At 52.9% G+C, this 15,241-nt stretch overlaps 2 protein-coding genes across 4 annotated transcripts; one reads left to right on the plus strand and one right to left on the minus strand.

Annotated features, from left to right (window-relative positions):
• LOC148218145 (class I histocompatibility antigen, F10 alpha chain-like) lies at window positions 1-14,888 on the plus strand. 3 transcript variants are annotated; one of them, XM_088158225.1, is made up of 8 exons: window positions 1-116; window positions 2,237-2,500; window positions 2,874-3,146; window positions 13,541-13,813; window positions 13,906-14,013; window positions 14,112-14,147; window positions 14,267-14,317; window positions 14,667-14,888. In XM_088158225.1, the coding sequence occupies exons 1-8, from the start codon at window positions 44-46 to the stop codon at window positions 14,678-14,680; spliced, it is 1,092 nt and encodes a 363-aa protein (XP_088014351.1). In that variant the 5' UTR covers window positions 1-43; the 3' UTR covers window positions 14,681-14,888. The 3 variants fall into 3 exon arrangements, with proteins under 3 accessions (XP_088014351.1, XP_088014352.1, XP_088014353.1); XM_088158226.1 differs by having other exon boundaries at window positions 14,267-14,299; window positions 14,664-14,888; XM_088158227.1 differs by having other exon boundaries at window positions 14,267-14,299.
• On the minus strand, window positions 5,917-13,296 carry LOC148218146 (endogenous retrovirus group K member 8 Gag polyprotein-like). The gene is made up of 4 exons (XM_088158022.1): window positions 13,286-13,296; window positions 10,633-11,800; window positions 6,068-6,125; window positions 5,917-5,948 (listed from the first exon to the last, which is right to left on the minus strand). Exons 1-4 carry the CDS (start codon window positions 13,294-13,296, stop codon window positions 5,917-5,919), a joined length of 1,269 nt encoding a protein of 422 aa, XP_088014148.1.
• Window positions 14,889-15,241: the final 353 nt, after the last annotated feature.

A 15,241-nucleotide genomic window follows, 5' to 3' on the forward strand; every position in this document is an offset into this window, starting at 1 on the left:
CAGACTGGGTCAGGTCCGGGCGGGCTCGAAGCGGAGCGGCGCGATGGCTGCAGCGCTGGGGCTGCTCTTGGGGCTCCTGGGGCTGCTCTTGGCGGGGCCGGGGGGCGCGACGAAAGGTGAGTGGGACTCTTGAAATCGCGACCCCCCTGAACGTCCGTTTCCGGGCACCAGGAAACCCCTAAACCTTCATTCCCGGGTAGGGGAACGCCTGGAATCCGCATTTTGGGTCCTGTGACCACCCCTTAATCCCCTTCCCCAGCACCAAGACCCCCCTGTACCCCCATTTCTGGGCATGGGGACTCTTTTGAGTACCAATTTCCGGGCACCGGGACACTCCTGAACCCCCTCATCTGGCCCCGGGACCCCCTTAAACCCTTATTCCTGGGGATCAGGATTCCTTTGAACCCCGAATCGCAGACCGGCAAACGCCCTGAACTTCCATTTCCGGGCACCGAGAACCCCCTTAACCTTCATCCTCGGGTACGGGACCCCCCCCCCCCCTCCCCCCCGCCTATTTTGGGTCCTATGACCCCCCCATCCCCTTCCCCGGTTTCAGGACCCCCCTGTACCCCCATTCCTGGGCACGGGGACCCCCCTGTACCCCCATTCCTGGGCACGGGGACCCCCATGAGCACCAATTTCCGGGCACCGGGATCCCCCTAAACTTCATTCCCGGGTACGGGAAACACTCCATCGCCCCATTTTGGGACCTGTGACCCTCCCCCCATCCCCTTTCCCGGCATAAGGACCCCCCTGTACCCCCTTAACTGGCACCAGCACTTCCCTGAACCATTCCTGGGGATCAGGATCCCTTTGAACCCCGAATTGCAGACCAGGAACCCCCCTGAACCCCCCTTCCTGGGTACCGGGAACCCCCTAAACTTTCATTCCCAGGCAGGAAAACTCCCCTGAATCCCCTGTTTGGGTCCTGTGATTCCCATACACTTCGCCAGCACCGGGACCCCCCTGGAACCCCTTATCTGGCCCCGGGACCCCCCTGAATCCTCATCCCTGGGGATCAGGATCCTTTAAACCCCGAATCGCAGCATGGGAGCCCTTCTGACCCCCATTCCTGGGCACTGGGACATCCCTGAATCTCCATTTCCGGGCCTGGGACCCCCCTGCACCTCATTTTCCGGCATCCCGCTTTTCCCAGGCCCCATTCCCGCCCTTTTCCTTGATCTTTGGACCTCCTAGGATTCCCAACTTTAGTGTCCCTCCCCGTTTTCCACTGCAAATGCTTCCCAAAATGGCGTCCCAGAGGGTCCCCGGTGTCCCAGGGCTCTCAGGAGGGTCGCAGCGGGGATCCAATAGGATCCAGATGAACTCCCTGGAATTCCCCCTTTCCCCCATCCCCTCCCCCACCGCTCTCCCTCGGTCTTTTTCCTGTCTCCCAGGCTGAGCCTTCAGGATCTACTCGCCTCTCCCATCCCCAGACCCCCCTTTCCCGTGACCCAGGGAACCCCTGAACCCCCATTCCTGCCTTTCCCAGCTCCCAGGGCCCCCTTTCCCTCAACACCGGGGACCTCTGGACCACTTTCCTGGGTTCAGGGACCCCCTGGATCCCCCATCCCGCCTCTCCCAGACCTTTCCTTGAACCTTGGACCCTTCCCGGCTCTCCCCGTTCACCTTCCTGCCCCCCCAGTCTCTGCATCCCCCCCGTTCTTCACCTCCTTCTCCTCCTGCAGGGGGTCCCAGGGCTCTAGGAAGGTCCCTGGGGGGTCGTGGAGGGTCCCAGGGAGGATTCTGGACTCTGGGATGCTCCTGAATTTCCTATCCTGGGCACTGGTGCACCCTGCACTCCCTTATCCAGTACCAATCCCCACTACACTCCCTTTCCCATCTATCCCACCCTCTCCAGCCTCAGACTCCCCTTTCCCTTGACCCTGAGACCTCCTGGACCCCCATTCCTGCTTCTCTCAGGCCCAGCCCTGATTTCTGTCTGCATTAAGGACCTCTGAGCCCCCCATTCCAGCCATGCCAGGTGTGCCCACCTTGTGACCCCCTTTCCTTATCACTGGAGCCTCCTGGCCCCCCTTTCTTGGGCACAGGGATCCCCTGGAAACCCCATCCGACCTCTCCCAGTCTTTGTATCCCCCTTTTTTTGACACTGGGAGTCCCCTGAGCCCCAATTCCTGGACACTGGGTCCCCATGCATCCCATTCCCGGCTCTCCCAGTTCCCCTTTCATTCATCCATGTCCCCCTCAATCCCCCCAAATCTCTGTGTCCCCCCAGTTCTCCACTCCCTGCATTACCTGCACGTGGCAGTGTCAGAGCCCAGCCCGGGGATCCCCCAGTTCATGGCCATTGGGTACCTGGATGGGATCCCCTTCACACGCTATGACAGCGAGCGGGGCCGGATGGAGCCGCTGACACAGTGGATAAAGGATGGAGTCGGGCAGGGATATTGGGATAGGGGGACCCAGATCTGTGAGCAGAACCAGCACGTGCATGCCAGGAACCTGGAGACAGCGCGGGACCGGTACAACCAGAGCAGGGGTGAGTGGGGGCATCTGTGGGGCTGGGATGGGATCTGTGGGGCTGGGATAGATCTATGGGTTGGGTTGTGGATCCGTGGGGCTGGGGTGTGGATCCATAGGGCCTGAATGTGGATTCACAGGGCGCCAAGGGGCTGAGATGGGGATCCATTAGGTTGGTATGGGATATCTTGTGATCCATGGGTGTGAGTGGGGATCCACAGGGTTGGGATGGGATCTGTGGGGTTGAGATCCATGGGTTGGGATGTGGATCCATGGGGTTAGGATGAGGCCCTGTGTGTCTCCATCAGACTCTGAGGCTCCATAGGGTTGGAATGGGGCTCTGTGGGGCTGGGACACAATTCCATGGGTCTCTGTGGGTACAATCCCCCCAGGTCTCCACACATGGTTGCGAGTTATTGGCTGTGACCTCCTGTCTGACGGGAGCATCCGTGGATCTGAGCAGTATGGCTACGATGGGTGGGATTTCATCTCCTTTGACCTGGGATCCGGGAGATTCGTGGCGGCCGACAGCGCTGCTGAGATCAGCAGGAGGCGCTGGGAACATGAGAACGAGGCTGAGAGGCAGATAAATTACCTGGGGCAGGTCTGCCCGGAATGGCTCCAGAAATACGTCAGATATGCGGAGAAGGAGCTGGACCGCAAAGGTGGGAGCAGAATTCCTGTGGGAATGTGGGATATGGAAGATTTGGGACCATGGAAATTCCAGGGAAAGATCTCACCCCCATCCCATTCCAGTGGGAATTCCATGGACAGGTCTCACCCCCATCCCATTCCAGTGGGAATTCCATGGACAGGTCTCACCCCCATGCCATTCCAGTGGGAATTCCAGGGAAAGATCTCACCCCCATCCCATTCCAGTGGGAATTCCATGGACAGGTCTCACCGCCATCCCATTCCAGTGGGAATTCCACAGACAGGACTCACCCCCATCCCATTCCAGTGGGAATTCCATGGACAGGTCTCACCCCCATCCCATTCCAGTGGGAATTCCAGGGAAAGATCTCACCCCCATCCCATTCCAGTGGGAATTCCATGGACAGGTCTCACCCCCATCCCATTCCAGTGGGAATTCCAGGGAAAGATCTCACCCCCATCCCATTCCAGTGGGAATTCCATGGACAGGTCTCACCCCCATCCCATTCCAGTGGGAATTCCACAGACAGGACTCAGCCCCATCCCATTCCAGTGGGAATTCCAGGGAAAGATCTCACCCTCATTCCCTTCCACTGGGAATTCCACAGACAGGACTCACCACCATCCCATTCCAGTGGGAATTCCATGGACAGGTCTCACCCCCATTGCATTCAAGTGGGAATTCCAGGGAAAGATCTCACCCCCAACCCATTGCAGTGGGAATTCCATGGACAGGTCTCACCCCCATCCTATTCCAGTAGGAATTCCATGGTTGAATCTCACCCCTGTCCCATTCTCATGGAATTCCAGGGGCAGATTTTACCACCATCCCATTCCAACCCGAATTCCAGGGACAGATCTCACCCCCATCCCATTCCAGTGGGAATTCCATGGACAGATCTCACCCCTGTCCCATTCCCAAGGAATTCCATGGGTACATTTTAACCCCATGCCATTCCAATCTGAATTCCATGGGCAGTTCTCACCCACATCAATTTCCAGTGGGAATTCCATGGGCAGATGTCTCCTCCATCTCGTTTTACTGGGAATTCCATTTCCAGATCTCACCCCCATGCTATTGCAGTAGGAATTCCATGGGCAGGTCTCACCCCCATCCCATTCAAGTGGGAAATCCATGGGCAGATCTCACCCCTGTCCCATTCCCATGGAATTCCATGGGCAGATTTAAACCTGTCCCATTCCAGTGGGAATTCGATGGGCAGTTCTCACCCATCCCATTCCAGTGGGAATTCCAGGGTGTCCTGGTTTTGGGCAAATTTGGGGGAAAACCTCCAGAAGGAGCCCCCAGACAGCAAACCCCACGACTCCTCCCTCCCACCCCACCGGGTTCGGAAAAATTTCCTCAGAGAAGAGTGGGAGAAAAAACCTGTTTATTTAACAAGCAAGACACTCCCCAGCACAGGGAAAAAGACAACACCAGCTGACAAAAAAACTCTTTCACCGTTCTGAAGGGATGACAAACTCAGTCTCTCTGGCGAGTGGTCGCTCAGTTATCAGTCTCTGGCGCTGGGGATGACTGCTACAGGTGACAGAGTGTAGACTCCCGGTGTTTCTTGGGGTTTCCCAGGTCCCCGTCTGGAACAGGTTCAGATGGTATCCAGGAGAGGGAGGGGACGGGGTGGAAGAGAAAACAGTCCAGGGAAAAAGTTGGATTGCCTAGCTGAACTAACTAATAAGCAAAAAGCAAGGGCAAAGCGATGGAAAGAAAAAGAGGCAGAAGCAAGCAAGCAGGCAAGCAAGCCGAGCTAAAACCTCTCCTAAACATAGACCATGGGGGAGGTGAGCCGGCTGAAAACAGGACAAAACAAAGCTTCACTCTCAGAGTCAGTCCTGTGTCGGAGAAGGGAGACACGGACACCAGGTGGTCGTCAGCAAAGTCTCGTTTATTGGTACGCAGAGTGGCGATTAAATACAATGCTTAATTAGCTCATGCATAGTGCAAAATCTTAGCTCCTCATTGGTCTAGATGTGCTGCTTAGCTAAGCACTTCGGCATTCATGTGGTTAACAGAGCTCCTTTTGTTCCTCATCTGCATCCTGTATTTCTCAAGTCTACATGCCTTCCTCTTATCAGGGACACTGCGTCCTTGAGGCTGAGGCCTATTCTGCTAGCCTTACTAAGTTGATCTGGCTATGGCCTTTCTCTTCTAGCCATTCCTGCACCAGGCTCTCTACAGTTCCCCCGTTTTCTTTTTGAGCTAGAAGAGTGGCATGCCAAGCTTTGTTAACTGTCTTTTGTATAAAGTTCTGCAAGCAGGTTATTAAGCAGGGTAACACTAAGGCCAAGCATAAGAATATCCCTAAAATCATAATAGCATACTTAATGATGGCCCGAATCCATCCCCCAAGGCCTAGGCCTTTTAACCATTCATCTATGCCCCAGCCATCTTCCTCTTTTAGGTCGTGTAGCTTTTGTTGCATGTCTCGTATCTTTTTGTGGATGGACTCAGAGTGATCAGACAAATTCATGCAGCACATTCCCTCGAACTCCTCACACCCATGCCCCTGGGCTAGGAGTAAAAAGTCAATGGCCGCTCTGTTCTGTAATACTGCGTGATTCACGCTTGAGACGTCTTTGGCCATCATGTCTAACACTTGGGAGGTGGTGTTGAGTTCATCTTTTGCCCAGCACCCTAATTGCTTGGCCAGGTTCATAGCCTTCATGGCTGCTGCCCCAGCGAAGATGGTGCCAATTACTACTTGTTTGAATTCACTCCAAAACTGTGGTGACCCTATGCTGGTGCAATCGAGGTCATGTAGGCTACGCTTCCCTCTGCTTGTTTTGTTCGTGAGCTGCATGAGGGTGGTTACATTGGGGTGAAACATGTTTAGTTTCCCTAGGTAGCAAGGTCCTCCTTGTGGCTTCACGGGGATGCCATTCCAAGCACGATCCCCACAAATTAAAAATATACCTGGGGGCAATGCTTTGGCCTCGGTGATGCTACTACTGTTGCAATTGGAGTAAAGTTGCTGAAAAATTTGGCCCGAATCAAGGGCGGAGTCAAGGGTCGCCCAGTACTTACGGTTCCTGTTAAAATCTTCATGCCTTAGTGGTAGGAAACTAAACCATCCCCCTGTCTCTTTTCCAATAGTGGTGCTAGTGCTCCCGAAGAGGTCAAGCTCTTCCGGAGGAGAAGCTAGAGTTTGGTTTAGGGCCAAGACAATTTTGCATTGCCAACACCCATCGTGCTGTTCGCGTGTGCTACCAGTTACGGCACAGCCCTGTGTTAGGTTGGCATCGGTCAATGTAGTCAGACTGTCATTGCTTACATATCCCTTAAACTCGCCTGGTTTCCATACTGGTAATCCGACTAGGCAGGTTCTAAAAGGGTTTTGTACTCCCCCTAGACTTAAGCAGATTGATTCTTGCTTTGTTATGTTAGCGAATGTTACCCACACATTCTCCCGAGGCGCGTGCTGTGGCGGGGGAGCTTGTGCATAAGCAAGGTGAGCGAGCGTAAGCAGTATAGCAAGCATCTCTATTTTGATTTCTTTGGTGGTCTATTCTTTTTGCGCCCTGTATTACCTTTTGTTATCTGCAACTGCTTTACCTTCGCTATACTTTGCTCTAATACTTCCTCCGGGTCCGCATCGGGTTTGAATGGCCCTATTCGGGTCCAGGGCAGGTGCGGCACCTTGTATCTGCACCGTGCAGCGATGATATTTGAATTTGCAGTGATGTACTGCCTTCGAATCCAATTCTTAAGTTCCCACCGGGCCCAAGCTAACAGGAGCTGTTCTGGCGTCTCGTATAGGCTCCGAAGCTGTGCGTATGGCACTCCTGCTTCTTCCTCTAGTGCCAGGCCCCAATCTGAGTGTCTTAGGTCTTCACCTTGGCACTTTCGACACCACAATCTAAACACCGTTCTCTGTTCCACCCACGAGCAGTCCCCACAGCCCCCGCACTTCAGAGCTACCCAGGCTTCACACCACGGCCCCCCACACGCGCAACAAGGACGGCTGCTGAGAGGCTGTTCTTCCTGGTGGGCGTGGCTCTCAATCCAATCAGCCCAATTCGGTGGCGACTGCTTTAGTGCCTCACGGGCAGCGCTGTTATAGCGTCCCAACTTCTGTAAATAGGGCCGTATGGTCACCGTCAACCTCTGCTGGATCCGCTCCTGGTCGACTGGAGCCAGCTGCCTCCTCAGGAATCTTTCCACCAGTTCGGTCATCTAAAACGGGCTTTACCCACCTAGCAGGGACCCAAAGTGTTCCTGTGGGGGTAGAAACACAGACATAACCCCTGCCCCAGTATATCACCTCAGCGGGGCCATTCCATATTCCTGTCTTTGGATCCCGGTACTTTACCCACGCCTTTGCGCTTCCCTCCTTGTTACCTTCTCTTTTTCCTCTGTGCCTGATTGCAGGCGGCTCTGACTCTTCCCCAAACACACACAAATAATTCATGACATAAAGAACCTTGGCTAGTCTTTCTTGTGGATCATCTACGGATTTGTGTTTGAGTAAGTATTGTTTGAGTGTCCCATTGGCTCTTTCTACTATGGCCTGTCCCGTGGGTGAGTGTGGTACTCCTGTAATATGTTTAATTCCCCAGAGTCTCATAAATTGGCTTACTCTCTTGCCGACATAGGCTGGCCCGTTGTCGGTCTTTATTTCCCTAGGCGTCCCCATGACTGCAAAGCAACTTGTCAGGTGCCTGATTACATGGATTGCCTTTTCTCCTGTTTGTGCTGTAGCCCAGATATACTTACTATAGGTGTCTATTGTAACGTGCACGTACTTGAGCCTACCAAATTCTGCTACATGTGTAACGTCCATTTGCCAAATTTCGTTACTCTTCAAACCCCAAGGATTTACCCCACACCCAAGGCCTATCCCACTATTGTGATGACTGCAAATGGGGCAGGCTCTCACTATTGCTTTTGCCTCTTGTATGCCTATTTTGAACTCGCGCACCAACCCTTTAGCATTCTGGTGAAATCGCGTATGTGACTCTCTTGCTTCAATCCCCCTGTCATCTGCTACATTCATGACCAATCTATCTGCCCTGGCGTTGCCCTCTCCCAGGCCTACATCCCACTTGTGACTCCTGATATGTATGATACAATAAGGCTTTGTTCTTGCTCCTACTGCTCGCTTCAGTTGTAGCAGGAGCTCATATAGTCTCCTGTTTTGCACCTCTTTCACAGAGGCATCCTCAATTCTTTGCGCTACTCCTGCTACATAGAATGAGTCAGTGACCACATTCAGAGGCCCTTGCAGTTCACTTAGTGCCCACACAACGGCAAGCAGTTCCAATGTTTGCAAACTGTCCTCTGGAGCAGCGTCTATTATCTGCTTTTTCCATCGAGGGTCTTCTTTCCAGGTGATGGCTGCTCTTCTTGTCTTTTTTCCGGTGTCCGTGAAGGCTGTGATGGCGCCCGCTATTGGCTGCTCCGATCGTATTGGCTTTGATACCCAGTCCCAATTTTCTAACCACTGAAGGTGACATGGCGTCAGCGGTCCGGTGTGGACGACTGCTCCAGCTTCCAGCAAGGCCGTTTGCAGGTCTCCAGAGTTGAGGAGGTACCAATCTAAGTCCTCCTTTTTCATGGGCAAATAGATTACTGTCGGGCTTATTCCGGTGATTTCCATGATTCTTATACGGCCCTTACGGATCAGGGTAGCTACTTGTTCAATTTTTGTGCTAATTGTCTTTCTTGCCTGTAAAGGTGGTGTCATCCACTCTAGTACCCGTGTCTCCCCCGTTTTCTTTTGTAGTTGCGTAAGTGCCCCTAGTAAGTGATCGGGAGTACTCCAAATGGTAAGATCTATGGGTAGAGATATGTCCCGGCGGGAGACAAATCCTTCTTCAACACAGCGTATGATCCCTTCGAGGGCGTCTTTTTGTTGTGGGGTGACGGTCACAGGTGCGGTTGGATCAGTCCCCTTGAGTAGTGACCTGAGGCAGTCCAGTAACGAGTTGGGTATCCCAACAATCGGTTTGAGCCACTGCAAATCCCCTAGCAGTCGTTGTGCTTCATTCAAATTGGTGATTTTTGTGGCGAGCTGAAGCTTTTGCGGTCGCACAATCTGATTTGTGATAGACCACCCTAGATACTTCCATGGTGTGGATTGCTGTATCTTTTCTTGAGCTATCACGAGGGATGCTCTCGCCAGGGTGGCTTGAATCTCTTGCATTTGAACATTTGTAAATGCTGCTTCTTGCGCGAATAGGATGTCATCCATGTAATGGTAAATGATTGTGTCAGGCCACTTGATTCTCAGAGGCTGCAAGGCCGCATCAACATACAGTTGGCACAAAGTAGGTGAGTTTTTCATACCCTGTGGAAGGACAGTCCATTCGTATCTTTTATCAGGTTCCCCCCTATTTATTGCTGGTAGGGTAAATGCAAATCTTTTAGTATCCTGGGGGTGTAGGGCTATAGTAAAGAAGCAGTCCTTTAAATCAATAATCAAAAGAGGCCAATGTTGTGGGAGCATGGCTGGATTGGGGAGTCCTGGTTGCAATGCTCCCATTGCTTCCATTTGTTCATTTACTGCTCTTAAATCATGCAAGAGGCGATATTTCCCTGATTTCTTTTTGATTACAAAGATTGGCGTGTTCCATGGGCTCGTGGAGAGTTTTAAGTGTCCTTGTTGGAATTGTTCCCTCACGAGTTGGTGTGCTTGTATTAGACTTTCCCTTTTTAGAGGCCATTGCTTAACCATTACCGGTTCATTGGTGGTCCAGGTGATTGGGATCGGGAAAGTCCAAGCAATGGCGATTACTCCAAAGGGTGCTCGTTGGATAGAACGACTCCAAGTTGGGCGAGAATGTCCCATCCGATCAGGCAATGTACCGTGGGTGGCAACGCGACTACCGACAGCACAGTCACCAAGTCTTGCCCATCTATAGTGACCCTTATTGGGGGCGTTTTTCTGGCGAGGGTGAACCCTCCGACGCCCGTCACAGTATCTGTGGTCTGCAGCGATGGCCAATTTTGGGGCTACTTTTCTGGAGAAACAATGCTGGTGTCTGCTCCAGTGTCTAAGAGACCCATCATTTCTACCATATGTCCTGCATAGGTCAATTTCACTTTCTTTTTGGGTCTAGTATGGAGGTCCATTGTAAGCATAGCGATACCAGAGGATCCGAAACCTTGGTCACTGCGCGGGGTCTGTCTCTGTGGTGGTATGCCCCGGCTTAGTTGTGGGAGTGGAATAAATTGAGCAATGCGCTGACCTGCCTCAACTGTAAGAGGAGGAAAAGGAGTGTAAACCATTATTTGTATTTCTCCTGTGTAGTCCGCATCAATAACACCTGGTAACACAAACAGTCCTACAATTGAACTCGAGGAACGTCCCACTATTAAACCTCCATAGGCTTGTCCTTTGATAGTCACCGGGCCCTGAACTCCAGTTGGAACCTTGACGGGCCGTGTTGTCATCAATGATGTTTTTACTGCGGCTGCCAAGTCGAGTCCCAGGCTCCCTGTTGTGGCTGGCTGTAGACAGGAGATGGCGCTGATGTTACAGCGGCTACTTGTGTCCAGGCGCGGCTGCCAGGCGCGCTCCGCCGGGAGTTTCCCGACTTGCGGCGACAAGCTGACGTGTTATGCGTGTTGCTTTGGCAGTTTTGGCACCATACCCCTGAGGCACGGCAGTCTCGCCGAAAGTGGCCTCCGCCTCCGCATCTATAGCATCGCGCTGAAGGGGGTCGGTGGTCCCCCGACGTGACCGGGGCCGCCGTAGAAGCACGGAGCGGAGCAAGAGCGACTAACACCTGTGACTGTGTGGACTCGGCTTGTTTCTGCAGCCCCAAGCCTAATTCTTTTAGTGCATTAACCAAGAAAACCTGCGCCCCTGTCGGCTGTAGTGCCATCCTTTCCAATGCCTCTTCTATCGTCCAATTGGCCCCCAAAGTAGATAATACCCTTTTTGTTGTCTCATTGCTATTCTGCAACGCACATTGCTTTAGCAGCGCCCCTCTCATATACTCTGGGACTCCTGCCTTTTCAATAGCAGCAGCAGCCTTATCTACAAAGTCCCCAAAGGATTCATCCCTTCCTTGCTTTATTCCCATATACATGGGTATGCCTGAGCTATCTTTGACCTGATCGATGGCACTCCTTACTAGACGCATGGCTTCCCTAACCTTGTCGGGCCCTGAAATCATTTGAGCCTCTGTTCTGCGGTACTGTCCTAACCCCATTAACTCATCTATTGTAATTCCAGCTAGCGGATCTCCAGCACCTCTCTGCACCGCGACTGATTCCTGGACAAGAGCCTGCCAGTGGGCGTTAAAGAGCAACTGCTGATGTTGCGTGAAAATCAGCTTCACTATGCTCCGTAAATCATTTGGCAGCAACAAATATGTGTCAAACAAGAAATCTAGCATCTGCCTAGCTGGCTCGCTCCGGAAACCGAACTGACTCACTGTTTGTCTCAGCTGGGCTAGCAACTTCCAATCGGGGGGCGAATATTCTCCCACTTGCACAACTTGTCCCTGCTGGTCTACTCCCTGGGTGTACGTTACAGGAAAGGCCCAGGCTTTCGCTGCGTCAACAGCGGCTTCATCCCCGGACTCCAGACCGTGTCTGGCCAGCATATTCCACGCCTCCCTCCGCTGTTTAGCCATCTCCTCCCACAGGTCGCTTTCTGCCCCAGGGACAGGGTCTGGCTCCGCGGCAGGCTTAGGGGCGCTAGGCTCAGACCGGCAAGGGGATTTTTCGTCGCTGGGCTGAGGTCCTTTGCCCTCGTAAGGCGGGGGTACTCCGCCTTCTGCAATTGTCTCCGCCGCCGCGGCGGAATCCTCCTCAAGCTCTTCTAAGGGAGGTGCAGAGGGCCAAGCGCAGCTAGCCATGTCTGTCATTCCTGCCGTCTCCCCAGAGATAGGTATTTCAACTCTGGTTGTGCTTGGCGCTCGGGGCTCGTTATCGCCATACTGAGCGTTCCTCTTATATGCCTCTACTGCCTCCCGAGCCGCCCTTCTCTCCGCCTGCTGCTTCAGTAGCGCGTTATGAACTACCCGACAGATCTTTCCCAGCTTTTTTGCCGTTTTATCATCCTCTAACACCACCTCCCACAACGCATCTCCCAACTTACGCCACTCATTTAGATCATGCACGGTATGTGGGTTAGCAAACAATCCCTTAGCATAACCCCAGGCTAACAACCCCGGTATGTCCTTCCTGGGATTAATCTCTTTTAACCCTAGCTTATCTATATGTACTATAAATAAATCATATGCTGCTTGCCTGTCCATTTTTCGTCGTCAGCGCTGTTGCAACTCTCCGGCTTCGGCAGCACGTATGGCCCAAGACCACCTTTATAGCTCTTGGGGGTGTCTTCCCTCCGTCGTTTGACACCGACCCGGTTGCAGCAGGCCCCAACTCTACTTCACCGACCGTGGCGCGTCCTCCCCCGTTTTCTTTCAGTCGAGGGCGACGTCGGGGTCACCATTTGTCGGAGAAGGGAGACACGGACACCAGGTGGTCGTCAGCAAAGTCTCGTTTATTGGTACGCAGAGTGGCGATTAAATACAATGCTTAATTAGCTCATGCATAGTGCAAAATCTTAGCTCCTCATTGGTCTAGATGTGCTGCTTAGCTAAGCACTTCGGCATTCATGTGGTTAACAGAGCTCCTTTTGTTCCTCATCTGCATCCTGTATTTCTCAAGTCTACATGCCTTCCTCTTATCAGGGACACTGCGTCCTTGAGGCTGAGGCCTATTCTGCTAGCCTTACTAAGTTGATCTGGCTATGGCCTTTCTCTTCTAGCCATTCCTGCACCAGGCTCTCTACAGTCCTGGAAGCACAGGACATAATACCAAACATAAACAGGACACACGATTGGAGATACGAACACCATAACATCACCCTAGGACACAGGGACAGATCTCACCCACATCCCATTCCACTGGGAACTCCATGGGTGAATCTCACCCCTGTCCCATTTTCATGGATTTCCAGGGGCAGATTTTACCACCATCCCCTTCCAGTGGGAATTTGTGGGGCAGATCTCACCCCGTCCCATTCCCATGAAATTCCATGGGCAGATTTCAACCCCATCCCATTCCAATCTGAATTCCATGGGCAGATCGCACCCCATCCATTTCCAGTGGGAATTCCAGGGGTAGATCTCTCCCCCGTCCCATTTTACTGGGAATTCCATGTCCGGATCTTACCCTTCTCCCATTCCTGTGGGAATTCCATGAGTAGAGGTCACCCCATCCCATTCCCATAGAATTCCATTGGCAGATCTCTCTCTCATCCTAATATAGTGGGAATTCGATGGGCAGATGTCTTCTCCATCTGATTCCAGTGGAAATTCCATGGGGAGATGTCATCCCCATCCCATTCCAGTGGGAATTCCAGGGCCAGATCTCACCCATGGACTCAATCGAATTCCATGGATGTCTCTCACCGTTATCCCATTCCAGAGCCCCCTGATGTCCATGTGTCTGGAAAAGAGGAATATGGGACGCTGATCTTGTCCTGCCACGCGTACGGATTCTACCCCAGATCCATTGCAGTCAACTGGGTGAAGGGGGATGAAATCTGGGATCAGGAGACGGAGTGGGGCGGGATCGTTCCCAACAGTGACGGCACCTTCCACACCTGGGCCAGGATCGAGGCGCGGCCGGAGGAGTGGGAGCAGTACCGGTGCCGGGTGGAGCATCCCGGAATGTCGGGGACGGGGATCTACGCTTGGGGTGAGGCTGGGAATGTGGAATGTGGGAATTGGGAATTTGGAATTCCCAAATGGGGATTCCCCTCCCTCTCCTCACCATCCTGCTTTTCCCAGACCCAAGTTCTGGCGGGAATCTCGTCGTGGTGGTCGCTGTGTCCATCATTGCTGCCGTCATCATCCTCATTGTCCTCATTGGATTCATTGTCTGGAAGCGCCAATCCGGTAACACACGGGATGGGGCCCGGGAAGGGGCACGGATCCACCCGGCACTGTTCTGGGAATCCTGTGCCACCAACGCTAATCCCACTGTTTTTCCACAGGGAGGAGGGACAGGACTGGATACAACATAGCAGCCGGTGAGTACCAGTGGTGGATCCAGCTCTGGATCCCCTCTTTGTGGATCCTAGGATGGACCCTGGGGTTAATCCCAGTGTGTGATCCATGCTGGAATCTCATGGATCTTCTCTTTCTGCAGGACAAGATGTGGGAACCAACGGCTTGAATGCAGGTACAGAGCGGGATCAGGGTGAGATTCTAGAGGAGGACTGGGGCAGGATGGACTGATTGGGATCATGGAGGAATTCTGGATCAGAGCAGGATCAGATGGAATTGTGGAGTGGGATTGGGGCTGGATTCTGAAATAGGGATCGCGATGGATGGATGGATGGATGGATGGATGGATGGATGGATGGATGGATGGATGGATGGATGGGGCAGGATGAGGGAGGGATTCCAGAGGGCTACTCGGGCAGGATTGGAGGGGGATCAGGTAGAATTCTGGAGGAGCTCCTGCTCTCCGTGGGCTCCAGCCAGGTCCATCCTGTGGGATGCAGACAGGGACAGGGTGGCACCGTGACACTTTCTCATCCCAGCAGGAATCACCGCCTGAGCGATCCATGGAGCTGGATCCAGCCCCTTCCCTCTTCCCAGGAAACCAAGGGCTGCCAGCAGAACTCATCCTGCTCCTCCCACACACCCACAGGTTTTGCTAATGGATCCATGTCGGAGAAGGGAGACACGGACACCAGGTGGTCGTCAGCAAAGTCTCGTTTATTGGTACATGGAGTGGTGATTAAATACAGTGCTTAATTAGCTCATGCATAGTGCAAAATCTTAGCTCTTCATTGGTCGACCTGCCATTTGCGTCACTGTGCTGCTTGGCTAAGCACTTCTGTAATCTTGTGGCTAGCAGAGCTCTTTTAGTTCCTCTTCTGCAGCCTGTCTTTCTCAATTCTACGTGCCTTCCCCTATTCAAGGACACTGTGCCCTTGAGGCTGAGGCCTACTTTGTTAGCCTTACCAAGTTGATCTGACTATGGCCTCTCTCTTCTAGCCATTCCTGCACCAGGCTCTCTACACTTCCCCCGTTTTCTTTTTGAGCTAGAAGAGTGGCATGCCAAGCTTTACTGACAGTCTTTTGGATAAAATTTTGCAAGCAAGTTATCAAGCAG

This window comes from Sturnus vulgaris, unplaced genomic scaffold, assembly GCF_052056855.1.
Source record: "Sturnus vulgaris isolate bStuVul1 unplaced genomic scaffold, bStuVul1.hap1 Scaffold_195, whole genome shotgun sequence".
In the NCBI taxonomy this organism is placed as follows: domain Eukaryota; kingdom Metazoa; phylum Chordata; class Aves; order Passeriformes; family Sturnidae; genus Sturnus; species Sturnus vulgaris.